This window comes from Jatropha curcas, chromosome 7 (genome assembly GCF_041381405.1).
Source record: "Jatropha curcas cultivar XTBG-Jc1 chromosome 7, XTBG_Jcur_1.0, whole genome shotgun sequence".
Taxonomy (NCBI): domain Eukaryota; kingdom Viridiplantae; phylum Streptophyta; class Magnoliopsida; order Malpighiales; family Euphorbiaceae; genus Jatropha; species Jatropha curcas.
In genome coordinates, this window is record NC_143157.1 from 25,832,216 (window position 1) to 25,853,259 (window position 21,044).

Sequence of the window (21,044 nt, forward strand, 5' to 3'; positions counted from 1 at the left end):
ACAAGATTAAAATTAGTGACATTTGCTAAAACATAAAGAAAGTCACAAGTCATTAATTTTCAACAACTTCCACATTGGCAATAATAAATTTATTAAGTCTATATTGGAGTTATTATAACTTTTACTATGTATTGAAACATAACTGCATTAAAATTTACTAGTAAATTCATTGACTGCATGAACTAAAGGTTGTTAAATAGATTAAAAAAAAAAAAAAAAGTGACTAAATTATTAAACACGTTTGAGTTTGAATTCAAACGAAATTAGCAATAGCAAGGAGGGTCAGCCATAAACCCTGAAACAAGATTAGTCTCAAACTCACTCGGAGGAAAACAGATTATTATATAAAATTTTATCGGGCACTGCAAATGTCTGTTGTTCTTAATCAATGAACTAAAGTAATGTGAAAAGTATTTACAAGCTGTCAAGTTTTGAAACATTAATCTATACAGAATACTAAAATAACCTTTCAATGATTAAAACTTTTACCAAGATTTTTTAATCCCGGTCTGCAGCTTGAAAAGACTCTGCCAAGAAGTAGTAGCCAAATTTCCTCCGGGGAAAATCTTTGATAATTCCTCGGCGTGACTTTTGTCTTTAGTAAATTGTCAATAGCAAAACTCTCTGCACAGGGGAAGGAGACAAATTGGACCTTCTCCAGAAAGCATTCTAAATCTGAGCAAAATTATACAACAGGCAGACTTGACTACCTCTTAAGTCCATGAGAATGAAATCAAATCGATTTGATCAATAGGCAAGGGCAAGCAAGCATGCACTTTGTGTTGGAAGTTGCGAATACAGAAAATATTAGGGCCTGTTAGAAGACAACAGTTGATTCTGTCTGCTACTTTTGCATCAAAAGAGCCAATCGCAACTTGCCTGCCTGACATTGTTTTACAGGATTTTGGAATATTGTGACTCTTGCCGTATTATTATGTTGAAGAACAACATGAGCAATGCTAAAAGAATCGCCTTTTTCAACTGCAAATTGCCATTCTCTTACTGTTATTTCAAACCAGTCCTTCCTTGTAGATCTTGTTGCTTTTACTTCAAAGTACTCTCTACCATTTCCATTCTCTTCCATAACTATATCATAGGGTAACCCAGTTTCATTGTCTTCATTAACCCACTTCACAACTCGCTCACCGAATTTTTCAGTCAAATATTTGAAAGCCACACGTTCTCCTAGTCTTCCAGTCAGCTGTATCTGTTTAGCATCGACCTTCCTTGTGTTCAACTTCTCTCTCTGTGCAAATCTAGATTTAACTACTTCATGGCCATCTGAAACAAGAGGCAAGTCAACAGTGTCAGCAGCAATATCCATGTTTAGAGTCTGACTGGAAGCATGAACAAAATGATGGTCCATATTTTCAGACTCTGGTGAAATTGATAGTTGTACGTTCTCTTCAATAGTCCAATCAGTATCTATCTCAATTGGCTCTGACGTAGCTGTTTCTATCTCAATGTCCTGTGAATCATCCTCATCATCCATTCCTGAACCGTTAAGTTGTGTTACTAGAGCCTGGGTATTAAAATCGTTTGCACGAGCATAATCAGTAACTGGTGCAGTTCTCCAGTCCCCAAATGGCCAATTTGAGCTGGTTCCCATTTTCCTCTTGAACTTTGAGCTTTTTTGCTCATTTGCTGCTGATCCAACGCCTAAATTAAATGATTTATCATCCTTTGGCAAAGGAGAAATCGATGAGAGTGACCAAGTAGGTTCATCATCAGGAAGCTTTGGCACCTTTTGGCTATTCACAATAAATAACTCTGTTTGGTCCTCAGAGGCACCAGATTCCATAACAGTTGTAATAAGGAGGAGGAAATTTGCCAAGGATCTATCTGAAGCACCATCAAAGAACAAACGAGAAAGCTCCAAAAATACATCATTTATATCTGATTGTGAAGCTGTGTAAAAGGTATTACCCTGCAAAAGAAATTAAACGGGATATAATTATGCCGGTCAAGACAATTTGCACACATCAGAGTTCATTGCTATCATAGATCGCCATCAAGATCAATTTACCAAATTCTCAATAAAAGATATGTTCATGGAATCCCATTGGCAGGATTTTATTAAGTATAATACTTCTATAGTGCACACATTTCCTACATTCTCAAGGCCGTCATAAATGAGAAAATAATAGTTGTTCCAAACGCCAGTAAGTTTGCAGGCATTAAAAGATAACTATAGTGAGAAATGAAACAAGAATAAGAGATTTTATTCAATACCTGCAGAAGACAGCTACATTCATATCGCTTATTAGATGAACTGCCAATGCCTTTTATTGCATTCCTGTAGAATAATTTCTCAACAACAGTCACCTTCAACTGCTTTATATCATGGAATCCAGACTGCTTAAGTTGCAAATATTTATCAGGGTGTATGCTATACATATAGCGTTGAGCATAAGGAAGAGCCCAATTAATCAATGAAGCTTTGAAGCTAGAGTCTGCTGGACCATAGTATATAGCTTCTCTAGTTATGATCTGCATGAAGGAACATGATATAAGATTATAAAGAGAATGATGCTTCCCTAGTTATGATCTGCATGAAGGAATATGATATAAGATTATAAAGAGAATGATGAAGAATGAAAGAAAAAGAAATAAGAAAGATTTTTGGATTTAAAATGCATAGCAACATGCCCTTGAATTTCTTTCCCCTAGTTTTTCAGTATGGAGGTGTCATGAGTTAGATTTCATGACCTACACTAAGCATGCCTCCTTTATGGTCTAATCCTAGAATTATCTGTGCTGACTAGCGGAGAAAAGAGGAAAATATCTGTGTTATGGTCTAATCCTAGAATTGGACCCTGACCAACTAGAGAAGGGAAGGGGGTGTGCAGTTATTCAAAGGCAGGGTGCCTACCTTTGAGAGAGCAGGAATCCCTAATTTATGCATGATGTCTGAGATGTCAGTTTGAAGCTTCTTTTCCTCATCATTAAGATTGACGAAATGCAGGGAGTCAATGTTGTCCAGATCCTCAAATATGCCCTTCAAATTCCTATCATCACACCAGCACACCAAACCAAATGAAGAGTGTAGCGACACCCACTTATCTTGCACAGTGGGAAGTACTGTGTATTCCACTTTCAGAAGACGTTCTTTCATGTGGATGATATCATCAGAGCTCAGTAATCCAGATTTCAGCCCATCAGCCCACTTAAAGAAAATTTGTGAAACCTAAGACAAATTGAAAGGATTAGATTGCAGCAGAACTTCTTGACCTCAGATTCTAAATACTATAAAGTTAGTTACTTACTGCGCTAGCAACTTGTGAAGGCAAAGCAACAGCTGATAACTGGAGCAAAATATCAAAATAACTATGGCAAGATGGGGTCTCATATACACCACACTCTTTAACAAAAAAGTCATGCAGTCCAGCATAAACACTGCACAATGTCTTGCTTAAGGGCCATCGAGGGCCACGTGTTGAGCCACATTGAGGATTAATACCTTTCATGTGGTCAACCAAGCCAGTTGGATCATGCCAATGAACTTCTTCAGAAGACAAGAATATACCAGACACCATATCCTCATGCCTTAAACCAGATTCAAATGGAATGAAAATGAATGGTACTGAATGGAGTGCCTCAAAAATTTTATTCTTCGAAACAGCCATTTCCGCCCAAATAAATGTGTAAAATCTGGACATTTGTGCTACACTGCACAAACACAACCAAAAAAAAAAAAAGAAAAAAGAAGCCTAATGAAATGCAAATAAGAGAATTATAGCCATATAACAATAACTAGAAGTTGACATGAATATTGGCAATAAAATAAAGATATTGAAGGAATAAAGCAGAATGGCTAGAAAAATCATGCATTTAAATTTAAGATAGCATCCTCAGGTACCATGACAAGAATCAGAAATAAATGATATACACATTTTAACAATGTTAATTTTCATGATTTTCAGCTTCATAATAATCATGATTACCTCCTCTAAGTCATAACAGAAGTGTAGTAATACCTGGCTTTGAAAGAGGTCTCTGATTCTCTCCATATTCTCAATATTTCCAGAGCATCATCAAGAGTAACCTTAGTCTTAAAGCCAATATCACTCAGTAACTTTGTGCTTCTCACCTGTTCCAAAAAAAATATACCAAAACAGATCATGTCAAGAAGACAACCAGATGTTATCATAGAATATCCAGGTATTCATTGTTAAACATTTGTATCTTCTAATGTCCACAGCAGACGGGTCATGATGTCCAACTTATCTGTTATTCAGATCTACTACATGTACAAGCTTCTTTGAATATACAAGCAGCCATGCCAACCCACCCATCCCCAATCAAACCGTAGAAAGGGAATATGCAAGAGATTGATAATTGCAGAGGCTTGAAGCACATAAACTACCTAATTTCAAATGGCATAATCATAGAATAAAATTTTACTTTGACATCATTATATGAGAATTCATTTAATGATTGAGGTGATTAAAGCCTTTCATATATTGTTCTGATCCTCACAACCAACAACTATATAGTTCCGTGGAAGAGGGATAATCAAATGAGAACTGGTTATCTTAGTTCTCATTCTCACACATACAATACAAACTGGCACGCTTCAAGTGTAATAAATTCTAAATCATAAATTAACTTGGTGTGAATATCATACTGACCTTGGGAAGAGCATATGGTGCTGAAGCACCTAGGATACTGCGTATTGCATCACAATCATAGAACAAACTTTTAGGGTAGTGAAGTTCATTGTCCATGCTTGATGCTATCCATGGAACATCATGGATGCTGCTTAAGAAGGAAGACTTGAAGGTTCTGCCACCAGCACTAGATTTTAAATTGCAGTGACCTGTAGTTTTGTCACTAAAGTCATCATCCCACATTTTGTCAAGTACCTCCAAAAGATACATACATCGTTCCCTATCACTTGTCTTGGACAATAGAGACAACATCTGCATCAACTCGAAGGATTCCCAATCACTGGCTAGTGATCCAGGGGAACTGAGCTCTTTATCCCATGTTATATCATTCAAAACAGTATGACATAAATCAGAAATACATTTTTCAATTTGAACAACCTGCACAAAGTCTGTGACACCAATTTCCTGGAAAAAACTTCTCCACATCATCAACGCATTTGAGAGCGAATCATTTATTGGATGCTTTAAATAGGTTATGTCAACCTCATGCCATTTCATATCCAAAGCATTAATCAATTTACTTATATTGATAAGACTTCCAAATTCTTTACTAAAATGAATGGATGTCTCAGCAGGCCTTCTATATCCAAGATTTGTCAATATATAAGCTTTATTTCGCAACTCAGAGATAATGTGCATCCTTTCAACACAACAATGAGGACAGCTGGATCGTAGGTGGATCATCACAAAGCAGAGGTAATCCGTCATTAACCCTCTGTCTCTATTAGTGATTCTGTCATCAGATATAGCTGGTAAAATGTGAATCTTGACAATTTCATGTGCAGACAGCTGCTGGACACCAATCTTCTGAAGCATCCTAGCACTATTGTCTACTGAAGTACCATCAACAGCTGATGCAGAAAAGAGTCCAGAGTTTACGGTCCTAAGTTTGGCATATAATTGTGGAAAAGCATCAAGTTCCTGTGCATCATCAAGACCAGCACGGAAAATATTAGAATGTAACCAAATTGTACCCTTATCCACTGAGCTGTAAGTACCATCTGAAAGAGGAATAAATGGGATATGTCGAAGGTTATCAATAAGATCAGTTGGCCCAGAAGAATGGGAAAGCATGGTGTAAAGAGCATTTAGGAAAGATGATAGCCAACTAAGACTCATCAACTTTAGGCCACTTTCTGTACGACATAAACAGGTCATAAATTTTATAAGAATTTCAGGTCCATAGTCTGCAATACCTAATGCCTTTGCAAGTGAATCGGACAAAACTATATTCTTATCTAGGAATCCCAGACCCAGGTGTTCTTGAAGCAAGCTATCAGGTAGAAGATTACGGGCCTGTTCATTCCAACCTCTCAGAACACTGCATGGAGGAACCATTTTACAACTATCCCCTTCCAGAAAGAGACAGCTGGTCCTTCGTAATTCTAAAGCAATTGCCTTAGGGAGCCCAGAAAAAAAACCATGCACCTCACCAACAAGCGGAACAAAGCTCATATAAGCTGCCACAGCTTTTCCTGGATTCTCCCTGAAACAAGAAAGAGTACAAAATGATCTCTCTGCCCTGACAAACAAACCCGGAAACTTTGTCAACAGCCACTCGTTCCAGGGATCATTCTTATCTACTTCTTCTCTAGATGAAGGAAGAACAAAGTCGCCCTGGAGAATAAATTTTAGACCATAAGTCCTTAGAGGAAGAAAAGAAAAAACAGGCTGTTGGTCCAAACATGGATGGTAATCCCCATTATCCAGTTCCTCCAGTGTAAATGCAATTGCAATTTCAGTTGTCTGAACGGTAGGACGACTGGCATGTGCTTGCAACTTCTGAGATGCAACAAGCCAACTCATTTTATCTCTTCCACATGAGACCTTTACAATTCCATCTGGCAAAATTTCTTTTCTCATCACAAGGAGTGAATTATTGAGTGTGTTCAGAAACATGATACATTGAAGCTTATGAAGAAAGAGTAGCAAAGAGGGATGAAGATCTGAGAACATTCTCATGGCAGTTTTTTCTGATAATTTTGACCGGAAGGGAAGAGCAATACAAGTGTTCCAACAATTCTTATCCGTTTGACCAGTCTCTCTAGACAACAACCTGCTAAACAAGCCAACATTGCAAGGAGGTACAACTGTGGGCAAAACAAAACCAATCTGACCCTCACTTATGTCAAACTTAATATGAAAACCGTTGGAGTGAATCTCTGGAGCATCAGTTACCTGTGAAAGGACCAAAAAACATTGATGGGAAAAAGGAATTATAGAAGCGAAAGCAGATTCATATACTCCATGCTTTCTCAACTTATGATCCAAATAAGTATAAAGTTAAAAACGTAATTTTATAATTTTCAATTCTTATGCAACCCATGATAGTTAAATTACCATACTTCACTAAGATTTCAATTCTCTAGTAAAAGAATTCTAGCCAATGATTTGATTCTACATGAGAAATTACAATTACCTGAAAAGCATATAGAATCACAGGGGCTTCCATGCATTTTTGTCAATCAACTCTTACATAGTATTTTAAGATGTTATGTGATCTTAGAGCTATTTTACATTTTTAAATAAAAGAAAATGTCAAACATTTTTAAACACGAATGTTAAATGACTGCCAACTGCAGATGCAAATATATAGCTATGTCTGAGTGCTTTATGGGCATTGTGACATTAGAATTCTTGTCAAGTTGGAATTCAGAACTTACGTCTGTCTTTAGATACAGCTAAGACAAAAAATATTCCCTAGAGGTTTATTGGTTTTCCTTGGAAATGGAATGGGAATAGAAATGGGCACCTAAATTTCCAAGAATCCTGTTCCAATTAATTTTTGCAATAACTAAATATAGCTTAATGATTGTTTCAAAAACCATACTTGACAGAATTTCCTTGCATTAGACAGTTAAAGACCAAATTGATCGAAGACACAATTTACCCACTACATAAACTAATTTGATTCATTTATATGGTTCTCCATTGGGAATTTTGGTCCTTTCCAGAAGGAGGTTTTTGAAGGCCTCACAGTAAGTGTTTCGGGTTTGTGGGCAAGTGGGGAAACATACCCGGAAGACTGATTTGAAGCCGATCCCTTTCTTTCCAATGTATCCAGTGCCAGATCCTTTCTTAGTTGAATTTCCAACATCGCAAAGAGCTCTGACATTCTGAGAAGAGAATCCCCGCTCATTATTTAAAACAACAATACCTGATTCTTGAAGAATGAATGTTAGAGTTGGCTCCACACTTTCTGGATAGACATTATCATCAGCATTTTGGACCTGAAACAACAATTCAAATTGGATAAAGATCATAGCATCTGATAACACTGTAACCTCCAAATACAAATAATGCCTGGAAAACAAACGAACAACTGATGAATAATTGGTTCTTTTCCCCAGTAACTGAAACTGCAATTGATATAATCCGAGCTGGTAGTTACCAGCTATGAAGCACACATAATTTTAACTTCCACCCGGGCACTATCATCGTAACTATGAAATTTGTTTGGAAAACATTGCACGATTTATGAGTGTCTTTACTGATAAGTTTATCAGGACAGATTAAAAATCCAGATCCAAATGCAGAGAGAAAAAGAGAACTGTGTCATTAACAGTGTAAATGAAAGATCTTCAAGCTTCTAAAATCAGTGCAGCAGATAAAGAGGCAGATGATAAGATATTAGGGAAAAATAAATTATGAACCATATCTGATCAGTAAAATTGAATTTTCATCTAACAAGAATGTGAAATATACTGGCCTCATATATTGTTCAGGCAGTGGGTTCACTGATGCTATACAAGGGCCAATTCAGCTGTCACCAACTCACTTATAGTGAAACACAAAATTAAAAAGGAAAAGGGTTTTATGATGCAATAATTTAGTAAAGAATTACATCAAGCTCCCGTGCAGAATAACAGAATGGACAGAAAGGAAAGGAAGACAGCCCACTTACCAGCTCAAGAAGAAAATGAGAATCCTCAGAGTATAATTCCTGAGAAAGACAATGAAGTGCTCTGCCTAAGCGAGCATGTTGCTTTCTCAATATGTTGCTCTCTGTGCATGAAAGATTTGGATCCAAACCAAATTCATCTCTCCTGATAGATTCAATTACCAGGGCTGCCTCTGTCTGTTTGTTAAGCTCAGATGATTCTTCTGTGCAACCATTGCTAATTCCATCACTAGAAACTATTGCATGCTGCATTGTGAGACTTGTTTCATTTTTGTCTTTATTATGTGCATCTTCATTGTGAGCAATTTTTAACTCAATACCACAAGTATACACATCCACTGCATTTTGCAAATACCTTGAGCCTGTGCTTAACACAGACCCAGAAGGTTCCAAGTGTGCTGGCTCAGAAGATGTGGATATGTCAGCAGCATTATTTAAACAAAATTTGTGGTAATCATCAATCCACTCCACTATGCCAATGGATAATCCTATTTCATGCAGCATGATACGTTCTTTTTGGTTGCATTCACATAAAATGGCAGAAGGGGCATCTTTAGTTACAGATTGCATCCCAGAAAGTAACACACCTGCTGCAAAACCACAAAATTCTGAAGGGAGATAACCAAGACAATCGAGTATAAATCTTGAAGCAGCAGGAACCGTCTGATTCATTTGGATCAAATTTTTATGCAATTCACCACTTAAATTATTAGCAATCCCATCTACCAGTTTTCCCGGCAATGAACAATTATTATTGTCCTGGACTTCCACATTTTCCAAATGATTCTTCAAAATTGCATCAAATGCATGGCGAGCATAACATTTTAGAAGGGATGAAGGCACATGCTTTTCCCCCCCAGCCAGTGATAACAGGGATAACAGTTGAACTGCTGTTTGGAAAGATGATCTCTGAAGTGCAGCTTCTAAGAATGAATCTGCATTAGCAGACTGATCAATTCGAATCACCTTACCATCCTTTGAAACCAAACATAACAACTCTTGGGTATTCACTTCACTCAAGAGCCATCCCACAAGGGGACCGAGAGAGGGAGCAAATATGAGGTCCCAATGTGACCATAAGCTTAAATCAGATAGCATTGGTGCTCCAAGCAAAACTTCAATAGCATTCTTAGAGGTAGCAGACTCAAATGATGTCATTTTCTGGACACTGTCAGTTTTCATTGAAGTGCTTTCCACTACATGTTCTTCATTTGGGTCCCCAATGTGATTATTTCCTAGCAACGTTGCAGAAAACACAACACAGTTTGAGATCACATTACTCTTATAATTGCCCACATCACGTAAAAAGTCTTCCATTGAGCCATTTTCCATAATTTTAAAACTAAGAAGAGGAAATTGCTTTACAAGCAAAGCAGAAATCATCTGTTTGGAAATAGTTTCACCCTGCCACAAACTATTTGAAGCCTGCGATACTAATACAATCAACTCATGCTGGAGCAGGGAAGCCTCCAAAGGTGACTTTTCACATATGTTACCGACTAAGAGCTTCTGTATTTCACTAGGTAACAAAGAGGCATGTTTCTCTAGGAAAGTGAAAAAATCCCCATGACCCAGGGTCTTGAACTCCCCAATACCAAATTGGTCAACCAGCCAGAACTCGCAACTGCATAGCTTCTTCAAGGAAATAAATTTGTCCTCAAGAAGTGATTTTCCATTATGCTCAAAACTGTGATCAAGCTCGTAATACCTATTAATTTTTCTGAGAATTTCTTCAACTGTAACACCTGCTAGACCTATTAGTCAGTGAATGATAGATTGTTTCACAGCAAATTGTACACAAGAAAACAAGAATCTTGGAAAGAAACCATCACCACACTTACACAAAAGTTTCTTCATGATCTATTGACAAAAAAATTCATTTAGAAAAGAATAAATTTTGAATCAATCACACAGCATGGATCACTAAATCCTAATACCAAACCTTGTCCGTTCAAAAGCAGCCCGCGCAGTCTAGAACCATATCAAAGGGAATTAGCCTCTAAAAGAAAATGAGGGTGGTTCCTAAGCTTTTGACCCACCAAAACACTTGCAGTATGCTCTTCAGGGTAATACATAAAATGCAAACTGAGTGTCTTCTTGCTATATTCTGACAATAGCTAAGGTTTAACAATCAAGTCGTGGCTTTAGGTGAAGCGTGATAGTAAAAACTAGTCGCTCCCAAACGGCCAAATGATTTCACTTAGATCCCTCAAAAAAAAAAATTCTCACCCCCTTCACAAACTTATGCTACTTATAAAGAAAAACAAATAGTACAGGAAATACTGTAAAAGCAACCTTGAGTAAAAGTAATGTATTCCCGTAATGTGAATAAAGCTCCTTCATAAGTTCCCAATCCCTTTCCGGTCTTTCAGACCACCAATTCCCCAATAAATAAAACAACCAAAGCCATCCCAACAGTTCCTCTCTTAGGTGGATAAGACACAGAGGTCTCTAGCCCCAACAAGTCATGCCATTACCCATTCCCTGCCCAACCACCACCACCACCACCCCCCCCCCCCAAAAAAAAAAAAAAAAAAAAACCCAAAAAAAAAAAAGAAAAAAAGAAAAGGACAACAACAGCCCAAACGAAGAAGTTTAAGAAGTCTGTTGACCAACTATTCTTTCTGCTATTTCATTTAAGTTTTCCACCAAAACTTCCCTAGATGCCGCTCTATAGTTATGATTGAACATAAAACTTATGTGATGAAGGCAACTACCACAGAAGCACCAATAGAGAAAGAAAAGCAAAACACAAATAAATGCAACTATAAAGCAGTAATTGCTTTTGCGAAAAGCATTACTCACTGTGTGTTTGCTCCGGACTATGGTCAGGGATGACTAGTGTGTGTTTTTCGTCCAGTTCAACCTCAATGCTTTCATATTCAGAAAGAGTGTTGGGAAGTTCGTGTTGGGTTAAAGCTTGGAAAGTATCATAGACGCTATCCAGTATTCCATATTTGATAGATGTCACCTGTAACATTCATGGAGAAACTTCATTCACAATTATAAATCTCAAATAGACATATCTAAGCAAATGAAAATTGGAAAAGTCAAACCCCCAAAAGATATGCAGCAACAAAGATGTTCAGCATCAAAAGCATAACTCTTACAGTCTCACTATTTGGAAATAATAAATAAATTAATTACTGTCAAGATATCAACCCTAGCAAAGGTTAAAGGACCATAAATTATCATATAACAAAAAAAGAAGAAACATCTAGCAATAGAAGCAAGTCTAATATGTCACATATTTGAAAAAGATCAAGAATTGATAACTACTGGTAAAATGAGGCACTGTGGAGCTGAAATTTGATTAAAGCACAAGTCCAGGATAAACAAAAGTGAAGGCAATAACAACGTATATCAAATAAAAGAAAATGTATGAAGCCTCTATCAGCAAATAAGCAGTACTTTCCAATATTTATCTTTTAGACAGACACAAATTTACTAAAAGATATCTTGAAAATTTCATTGCCAATTTCCATATTTTCTTACAAGAATACAACAATTAGTGTATAAGATTTAGGTTGAAAGAGAAAAAAGAAAGGCAGGGACAACAAATGAAATGCATGGCTGTGGTAAGACATTTTGGACATTAGGTAAAAGAAAGACACCCATCGCACATGGATATACTCTCCGTCTTAATTGGCAGGTTGCTGCGAATCATCAATTGGTTACTGTGGAAACAAAATTCTAACACCTCAAATGGAGTATGAATCCAAATTATTTTCTATTGATTACTTTTCCCATAACACATCAAGTAAAATATAATTTCAATCTTCAAAAATTAGTTCCACTAGGATATCTTCACCGATAGTGCTACATTGTTCAGTAAAATCTTCAGGTCTTTTTCTTGTAGCCAACCAAAACCCCATATTAACATGTCCAACATGCTAGCATAGGATTACTAAATGCTTTGGTAGTTTGGTTGGAAGGAGAGACATTCAGAAGGAAAGATAGGCTATAGAGTAAAGGAAGCATGAACAATTATTCATGCTCCTCATTGTATTGATACAAGGGCCAGTTGGACAGAAACTCATGTAATTGTGGTTTCATGTTTTAAGTAAAACTGAAAATATAAATCTTCTCTCTCCAATCCCTCCAATTTGGATTTGGATGCAAACAATCTTCTTTCATCTTTCCTACTAAGAGGTCCCCCAAGCAAACAAAGAGCGGTCTTCCCTCTGATCTCTACTCTTCTGTTTCCTTTCTTCCCCTTTTTCATCTGGACAAAGGGGATAAGTTACCAGGCCAATCAAGCACGAGCAGATTGGACAAGATTTAAGGCATATTTAACACCTACTTAACCAAGTCAATCAAACAATCACACTAATCACTTATTCTACAGGTGTCAGGCATATGTCAATCTGTTCCAATAATCAGTAATACAAAAGAACCAAAGAAGTGATTAGCAATTCCAAAGAAGTCAATCAAGAAGCAATGGCACAAGTACGTCAATCAAAAATTACTTCTAGAGTTGGGATGTATAGGAAAAGATGCGAGGCTAAAGTGGAAACATACCCATACAAGTCAGCATTTCAATTTAGCCAGTAAAATAATAGGAGGAAAAAAATATATATTAGTGGTAGTAGTATCTTCATTATGAAAACAGTATGCACGTTACTATAATAATTAAATCCACCACAATTTTACTTACTGCAATATTGATTAATCCAATACATGGGTAAGAATAAAATATCCTTTTGATTTTTTTCCTTTTTCCAGCAGCCTTCTTAGTATCGCCGGGTTTATAAAACTTGAGCATTCTCTCGAAAACCTACAAGCACAAAAGGAGAGCAGGTGAGGAACATATTCATATTCCAATAACAAATAAATAAAAATAAATAAATCCTGTAATGTACCATCCAGATAAGCTATCACTATCTGGAAATGGAATACTTATTATTGCTGATATAACTCATACAAAGTCAAACAAACAGGCAAACATTCCCTGTGTCCTTGCCATTTTCAAATTACCTCAGGAACAGTACACTCCTTGCATGTGTCCTTCCAGGTTGTGATAAACATTCTCATGGAGTTATCAGATAATATAAAATCAGATTCATTATTCTCCAGAGTCTTATCACCATTTTCAATTGGATGAATACAGTGTTTCCCTGTGTCTCCTTTAAGCAATTTGGAGGGTGCAGAGGCATTGCCACTTAGAGCTTCAATTTTTCTTTTCATTTTTAGTGACCCATTATTCTTTTTGAGCCTTGAGCCGCAACTAACAGGAGAAGATTGCCCACCTGCCTCACTTTTCAAACCTAGCCGCGACATTTCTTCAGTTGCAGATGGATAAGGACAGCTACTCACCCTATCAGTACTACAAAAATTTTGTAATGATAAGTGGCTCCCCTCATCACTGCTGGTCGTTTTATCTTCATTTTTACTATCATCACTTTGTCCTTCCTCATCCTCTGAGTCCAATGAATCAAATCTTATGTGCTTTCCACGGAAATCCTTGTGCACTGAGGCAAAAGATTCAATACGCTCAGATATGGCAGAAAAACGTTCATCCAGATCCTTTTTCTGTGAGGTAAAAAGAGGACGTTGCCGGCGTTTATTACAAGATCCCTTTGCTAACATCTTGGCTTCAGATTTTCTATTAATTATCTTTAGACATTTCTTTAGAGTTGTATATTTGGATCTCCTGGCTTCCCTGATAAAAGAAATATGCATTCTGCACCAATAGAAGATAGCCAAAAAAAAAAAAAAAGAAATTAGATGTCACCAAAATAATCAGAAGGATAACTGTACATAGACGAGGAAATATTTCCTCAAATCAAAATACAACCAAATGCACTTCCAGTAGTAACAAAATGGAAAACTCCAAATTCATGCTGACAAACTCTAATGTAAGATTAAGAAAGCAATAAAACTTTTATCATCACAGGGTCCTCAAAAAATGCAACAAAACTTGATTGCATAAATTAAAAAAAGAACTTGCGAAAAAAACAATTATTGGATACATAATACCAAAGAAAATATTCAGTAAATAGAATGCATCATTAGAAAGAGAAACAGTGTAAATTGATCATAATTCATCAGCACACACCCTAAGCCTTGAATACGCACTCCAAGATTTTCCTTTCCCTTGACGGATCGCTTCTTCGCAGTGAATTGAAGAAAATCATCAATATTAATTTCATGGTCTTTAGAACTACTCATATATTCATGAAGAGTCAGAATAATCTCTTCAGTAGTTATCTTGAATACTTCGGTTGCATTAGGATTCACTAGAAAATAATGCAAGATTAGTGGATGCCGCAGCAAAGGGCCCAACCCCAGTTCTTCAAATTGCTCAATACCCTCATGCTCACATATTGCCACCTCCAAATCATACAATGATGTAATTCTCCGGACCGCGACAAAGCAATGAATAAATGCATTAATCTGAAATGCCAAAGGCAAAAGGCAAGTTAGTAATTGGAACATGTTCAGAAAACTTCAGAAGTTAGATACATCAATTTGTTCGTAAGAATATAGAGAACAGAAAAGATCATATAATAAACCATGGCATTGACAAGAAGAAAATGAAAAGTCAGCTCAACCAAGTCAAATAAGCTTACAAATCAGTGAAATCTTTAAAGAAAGGTCATGTGGCCACAAAGTTTTTCACATTTTGTATAAAAACAAAATAAACTGCAAAATCCTGAATGACTCAATCCACCATTTTAAGCAAATAGATTCCTTCCTCTCTCCCTCCCTTTGTTGTTCGCGTAATTCATACTTCGTTCATATTGTTTTCAAACAAGAAAAACAACCAAGCCCAACCAAACCCAAACATGAAAGCAAGAGATGAAGCTCTAACTTTGTAATTTTCCTTCTTTTGTGAATATTCTAATAAAACACAGGCCAGAATTCAAAGAAAAAAGATATCCAAAACAGAATGGGAAAAAAGAAATTCACATCGCAGAACTTAAGAGCTGCAAAGCCTTAACCATAATGCATTTCTCTGCTACCCTAATTCAGACTCTCGGCAGCGCAATTGAACAAACATTCATTTTCACTTTCTAAATGGCTATGCTCTTGCTCATTCAATAGAACAGCGGATGGACATTGCAGCTTTTTTTTTTTTTTTTTTTTAAATAATCATAAAAACAGTTAAAAATCATAGCAAATTACTCACGAACAAAACAAAAAAAATTAAAACGCTTCTCTCCTCAAATTACATTCATTAAGTGATTATAAACAGAATAAATATCCTTTCTTTTTCTTAAAGGGAAAACTTTGAAAAATAGCGATGTTGCTTAAAACTACCTTCCCTTCAACGAGTATAAGCCGGTGAAGCGATGGAACTTCCTGCATATGAATGCCCAATGAGCCCCACGACTCAACCTGCAACGTTAAAAGGGCCGCCTGCGACACTTTCCATGTTTCAACAGACTCGCTGGCAGCAAGAAAATCCTGCCAGGCCTTTTCCACTGCTTGATCAACTCTTTCAAGTTCTTTCTTTTTATGCTGTTGTTTAAACTGTTTTGGAATATGACGAGGCATATGTTGAAAACGTTGTTTTTGTTCAAGCATTTTCATATTTTTAGGAGGCAAGTTTTCAATTTCTTGAGGTTGTTTTTGTTGCTTTTGAGCAAAATCTTCCTGTTCCTTCCCCACTGAATCATCAACTCCATCAGCATGTTCTTTCTCCTTAGGATTTTGAGAAGTAGAATTTTGAATTGAGGAACTGGGGATTTGGGAGAGAGAAGCTTGTTGATGTTGCTGCTGAGCTGAGGTAGAAGGTTGTAGATATTGCTGCTGAGGAAAGGTAGAAGGTTGCAGGTGTTGTTGAGCTAAACCATTGGGGAATTGCTGAGGAAGAGTGATAAAAGAATTTTGGAATGGGAAGTTAGGGTTTTGGAAGACAGGGAAGTAGTTATTGAGGTTTTGCTGGGGAGAGAAGCCTTGAAGCAGAGCGTTGGCCAGGTTTTGGTGATAAAAGTTTGCATTTGGAGGGGCAAAATTGTGGTCTACATATTGAGGAGGTGGCTGTTGTGGCGGTTGTTGGCCACCGGGTAGACGGCCAGGCTCTCTTTTGCCGTAGCCGTAGCCGTAGCCGTAGCCGTAGCCGCCGCCTCCGCCTCCTGGACGGAAGAGAGGACGGTGCCCTTGCATTGGAGGCAAGAAAAGAAAACGATGTGACTGTAAGGAAAAGGCATAACGGACGGCGCTTTTGAGTATTTATACGGTTAAGTTTAGATTAGGGATTTTCACTAAGGTGGCGGGGAGTGGGGCCAAGCCTCAGACGAATGCAGTACATATTCTATACGACACGTCGTTTTAAATGGAACTCTGTTAGGCTTTTAAGCCGACATTCTCATTTCCTGTTATTATTCTTTGAACCAAGTCGTTTATGCAACAGCATTTATCGTCAATTTTGGCAATTTTAAAGTAAGTCTAGATACATTATTCCAGACAACAGCCAGCTTCTGTGACAGATTCTTGTAAGATAAGTATTACATTCCCTGTCAAATCGGTTCTACAACACTAGAAATTGTTACTGTTAACGGAAGAACTTCAGATACTGCTCATAATTTGGAATGTAAATACAAATATAAAAAGAATAGTTAGAGTAAATATTTAAATACGTAAATTAAGGGGACAAAGTGATGAATGTATGTTACATTTTACCAATGATCAGAGTTCAATCCCAGCCAAGCTAAGCTAGCGACTGTCAACTTGTTAGGAATTTAAAAAAAATAAATATTAGTCATCAATTTTAAAAAATTTAACTTTACACTTTAAAAAAAGGAAATTTATCCTCAAAACAAGAAAATGAAAATGTGAAAACATTATTATGACAGACAGTAAAAATTAGAAATCTTGAGTAAGCATAAACAGGTGAATATTAACTGATAACTATCCAAAGAACATCCTTTAGATCAGGTGGAAAGAATAAAGGTAAGTGACAGGATTCAATAAAATTCTTACTTCCACGACTTGGATTATAAAATCTATAAGTTTTCTCCGCAGTGGAAAATGGATATGCTAATTGAGATTACCAAGAAAATGAACAATGAATACAAAAGGCTATGCCTGAATGATTTTGATTTTTTAGACCCGGCACAGCAGTGTAAATATATATATAAAAGAAAAAGTTGGTATAAAATTCCAAAAATATCCGACCTGCCGGATTCGAACCAGCGACCTAAGGATCAGCTGTGTGCTTAACTCGACTACAGTCCTCCGCTCTACCAACTGAGCTAAGGTCGGATTACGAGTGTATTCTCTCTATAAAATATAAAATGAAATATTGCAATCTACAATATTAAAATAGTCTCCTTGCAATATGTAAATATGAATGAGTACGAACGAATTGAAACACGGATAGGAGAAAACTACTATTAATGAGAAGTATAAATGAAGTGAGCTAAACACAATTGAAAGTGAAAAAATGAAAAATAAAATAAAAATTTTTTAAGCAATTGGGATTTAAAATGAAATATTATAGGTCGTGACACGTTTTCTTATTCTTTTTTTTTTTTCACTACATTAATAGTTTATTTGATTTCAATCGAAATTGAAATGGTAATGAAAAGAAATATTAAAGTCTAAAAATCTTAATGCCAGTTTATCTTTAAAAAAAAAAAAAAAAAAAAAAAACTAAATACAATTCATTGATTAATTAACAGTAATTTTTGAAATATATATATATATATATATATATATTTATCATTTTAATATGAAATTAAAGTTATTAAAATGTAAGAAAATATCTGAAAAAAAGTTACTTGTAAACCAAAAAGAAATTATAATCCGAGAACCGCACCCTATTTCCAATTTCAGAACTAATTAAACAGGATATTATAAGGACCTCCATTCTGAACAATAATTAGGTAATAAGGTTAGTGGCTAATTTGGTCCTGGTGGCAGTTTTCTTGATATTCTGTACATTTCTTTATTAGAAAAGAACATAGTTAAGTTACTGGTTTTGGGAATGAACTAAGATTTCCTCTGCCAATTCTTTTGCTAACTTATCAAATCTATCATCTAGTCCACCTGCAAAGCTATAGGCTTGAAATGCGAACTGAAAAACCCTCCACAGCATTTTAACGCTTTCTTTCATTTTCTGATCAATTCTTCTTGTCTCTCCGATCCCTTTTGCTTCTGCTTCTCTTCTCTCCTGGAAGAGAAGCAACACTTGTACTATAAGAATCAAGTAATCAACTATACTGAACGGTTTATACAGTTCCCTCTTCATTGAAAATGTAACTGAGCTTACCTTTAGTGCTGATTCCATGAAGTCAGAGGAAAGATCCACCATTGATTCTTTTACCCTTGTAATCATAAGGAAGTCGAAAATAATATCATGGTTCTTGAAATTTTTGGATTCCTCATCCTTATTCCGTTCAATTGCATCCATTTCTTCTCTGACCTTGATGATTGAGACAAATAAGTATTTGTTAAGATATGTTGTGAAGAGGAGTGAAATGCTTATTCAAATTTGGACCTAAATTTACCTTTCTGAAATAGCACTCGAACTTATCTATTAGCTTTACCAAGGGAGGCACTATCTCCCAGTTCTTCAATGTAGTGACCATGGTGTCTAATTTTGAGTACAGTGTAGCAGCTGTTCTTAATGTTTCTAGTTTCTTTGTGGGAAAACCTTCAAACTTCACTAGCACCTGCAACTCAGAGACTTGATGATTGATCTTCATGGTCAAGACTAGAGTAAACTGAATAAGCTGCATGCTCTACTTACCTGCGATTCATCAATTAAGACTGCAAGGATGGATTCGACGTTGTTTCGAAACTTGAGCAGCTTTACCATGTCGTTCGTTTGAAAAGAATTGATGGCTACCTTCAACTCGAGGATTGGTTTTGCATACTTCTGAATATCTTCTTCAATTTGTTGAAAGTATGTTGATCTAAACTATAAGAAAGGGAAAGAAAGAAAATCATTATTATCAGTTAATGTGCAGTTTATTGCAGAATATTTTCCCAGGGTTGAAGTATAAATGGAAGCAAACCTCTTCGTCAATTCTGCTAGCGAAGCAGCAAATCCTTCCTTTCCACCACTAGAACCTCCAAGCTGTGTCTTTCGCTTATTAGCTGATTTAACAGGCAAGTTAGATCCTTCCATCTTGTCCTTGAGTTTCCTAAACAGACTGGGCATCTGGGTGGATCTCTTCAATTTCGAAGTGCCTTTTCTTTGAAACAGGGATTTACCAGCACCAGGAGGAGGTGGTGGATGCGCTGCAGGACCCTTTTTGAGAGGCATTGCAGTTGGTTTTGATCCTTTTGCAGACATGAGAGGTGGCGGCGGCGGTAGTGGTGGTTTTGGTTGAACCAACTTCGCTGGAACATTGGTTGGTGATGGATCTTTTTCATCTGTACGGAAGATTTGTGTGTTTTTACTTGTCCTGGGATCATATTCAATTATGCCAGTTTCTGTTCCCATCTCTTCTTTACTCTGCGGCTTCAGATTCTTCATAGTTTCATTCTTTTCTTCCAAGGGGTCAGAGTTTTGACAAACCTGAACTCCAGAGGACACAGGAGCAGGCGGAGTCTTGGAAAGATTTGGAGATGCAACTCCACTAAAAGAATCATTTCTAGGAACAGGAGAAATAGCTTTCTCACTTTGCCTGGAACAGAACTCTGTTTCTGTTGATTTAACAGTTGGTTGAACATAATCTTCTTTTAACACTTCATCTTCCAGCAAATCAAATAGTTCTGTTGCTGCCTTAATCACATAATCCAGTGTTGCAAACATTATATCAACTTCAAGAAAGTGAACATTTATAGTAAGCTTCAATTAACAGAGAGGAATGAATTGGATAAATTAGAGCTTTAGAGAAAGATATTTCTTACCAATTTGCTCCACATTGGTACTTTCTAATTTGTCAATTTTATCATATCCATATTTGGCCATCCACCCGGGACTTAGTCTCCATTTCTCTCTGATAGATTTCAATTCCTCGAAGAAATACTTCACTTTCTGAAAGACATCATATGGCAATTACTGACGATCATATAAACAAGCTTCATTCGCTAATAATCAAAAAATTGACAGGTGAAAGTGAACCTTATCTACAGTGAACTCTTTCATATCTGAAGTGGGTATGTTTGGCAAGGCTTCTGGGTACAACTTGTGGAGGTCCTCCATCCCAGTTATTAACTGCAAGAAAATTGAAGTCAAAATTTCTGGAAAACACCAGCCATGGACAAAACTTCATGGGAGTTCTGTTCTGATACCTGTCAAGCCAAAGAAGAAGTGACTTTGGCTTTTCACTTGTGTGACAAGATGAGTAAGGTCAGCGATGAAGCAAGGCCAAGATAACTAGCTAACTTGCTATTCGTTGTCTCTGTCATATGCAGAGGCTATGTGAAAGGAAAGGTGCAAATATAGAAATGTCGAGTTTGGAAAGAAAAAGAAGGCAAGGCGTAGGAGTTAAGTAAGAGAGAGTTGTCAATGACTTTTTTTTTTGAAAATACTTTTTATTTCTGTTCATCTTTCCATTCATATATCAAACCAA

At 36.5% G+C, this 21,044-nt stretch overlaps 2 protein-coding genes and 1 non-coding gene across 4 annotated transcripts; all 3 read right to left on the reverse strand.

Annotated features, from left to right (window-relative positions):
* Positions 1-306: 306 nt before the first annotated feature.
* On the reverse strand, positions 307-16,722 carry NOV (Histidine kinase-, DNA gyrase B-, and HSP90-like ATPase family protein). 2 transcript variants are annotated; one of them, XR_002284267.3, is made up of 14 exons: positions 15,835-16,722; positions 14,630-14,967; positions 13,549-14,254; positions 13,229-13,348; positions 11,377-11,542; positions 8,575-10,325; positions 7,688-7,900; positions 4,632-6,848; positions 3,978-4,090; positions 3,267-3,669; positions 2,873-3,187; positions 2,233-2,490; positions 711-1,927; positions 307-624 (listed from the first exon to the last, which is right to left on the reverse strand). XR_002284267.3 is itself a non-coding variant. In XM_020678958.3 (13 exons), exons 1-13 carry the CDS (start codon positions 16,681-16,683, stop codon positions 845-847), a joined length of 8,532 nt encoding a protein of 2,843 aa, XP_020534617.3. In that variant the 5' UTR covers positions 16,684-16,722; the 3' UTR covers positions 307-844. The 2 variants fall into 2 exon arrangements, 1 of the variants encoding a protein (XP_020534617.3); XM_020678958.3 differs by having other exon boundaries at positions 307-1,927.
* Positions 16,723-17,688: 966 nt separating this feature from the next.
* TRNAY-GUA (transfer RNA tyrosine (anticodon GUA)) lies at positions 17,689-17,781 on the reverse strand. The gene is made up of 2 exons: positions 17,745-17,781; positions 17,689-17,724 (listed from the first exon to the last, which is right to left on the reverse strand). It is a non-coding gene; the product is annotated as a tRNA-Tyr (tRNA).
* A 518-nt stretch (positions 17,782-18,299) lies between these two features.
* On the reverse strand, positions 18,300-20,942 carry LOC105633308 (uncharacterized protein At4g04980). Its single transcript, XM_020678809.3, has 8 exons — positions 20,764-20,942; positions 20,594-20,686; positions 20,380-20,506; positions 19,539-20,289; positions 19,271-19,436; positions 19,029-19,193; positions 18,791-18,943; positions 18,300-18,691 (listed from the first exon to the last, which is right to left on the reverse strand). Exons 2-8 carry the CDS (start codon positions 20,672-20,674, stop codon positions 18,491-18,493), a joined length of 1,644 nt encoding a protein of 547 aa, XP_020534468.1. The 5' UTR covers positions 20,675-20,686; positions 20,764-20,942; the 3' UTR covers positions 18,300-18,490.
* Positions 20,943-21,044: the final 102 nt, after the last annotated feature.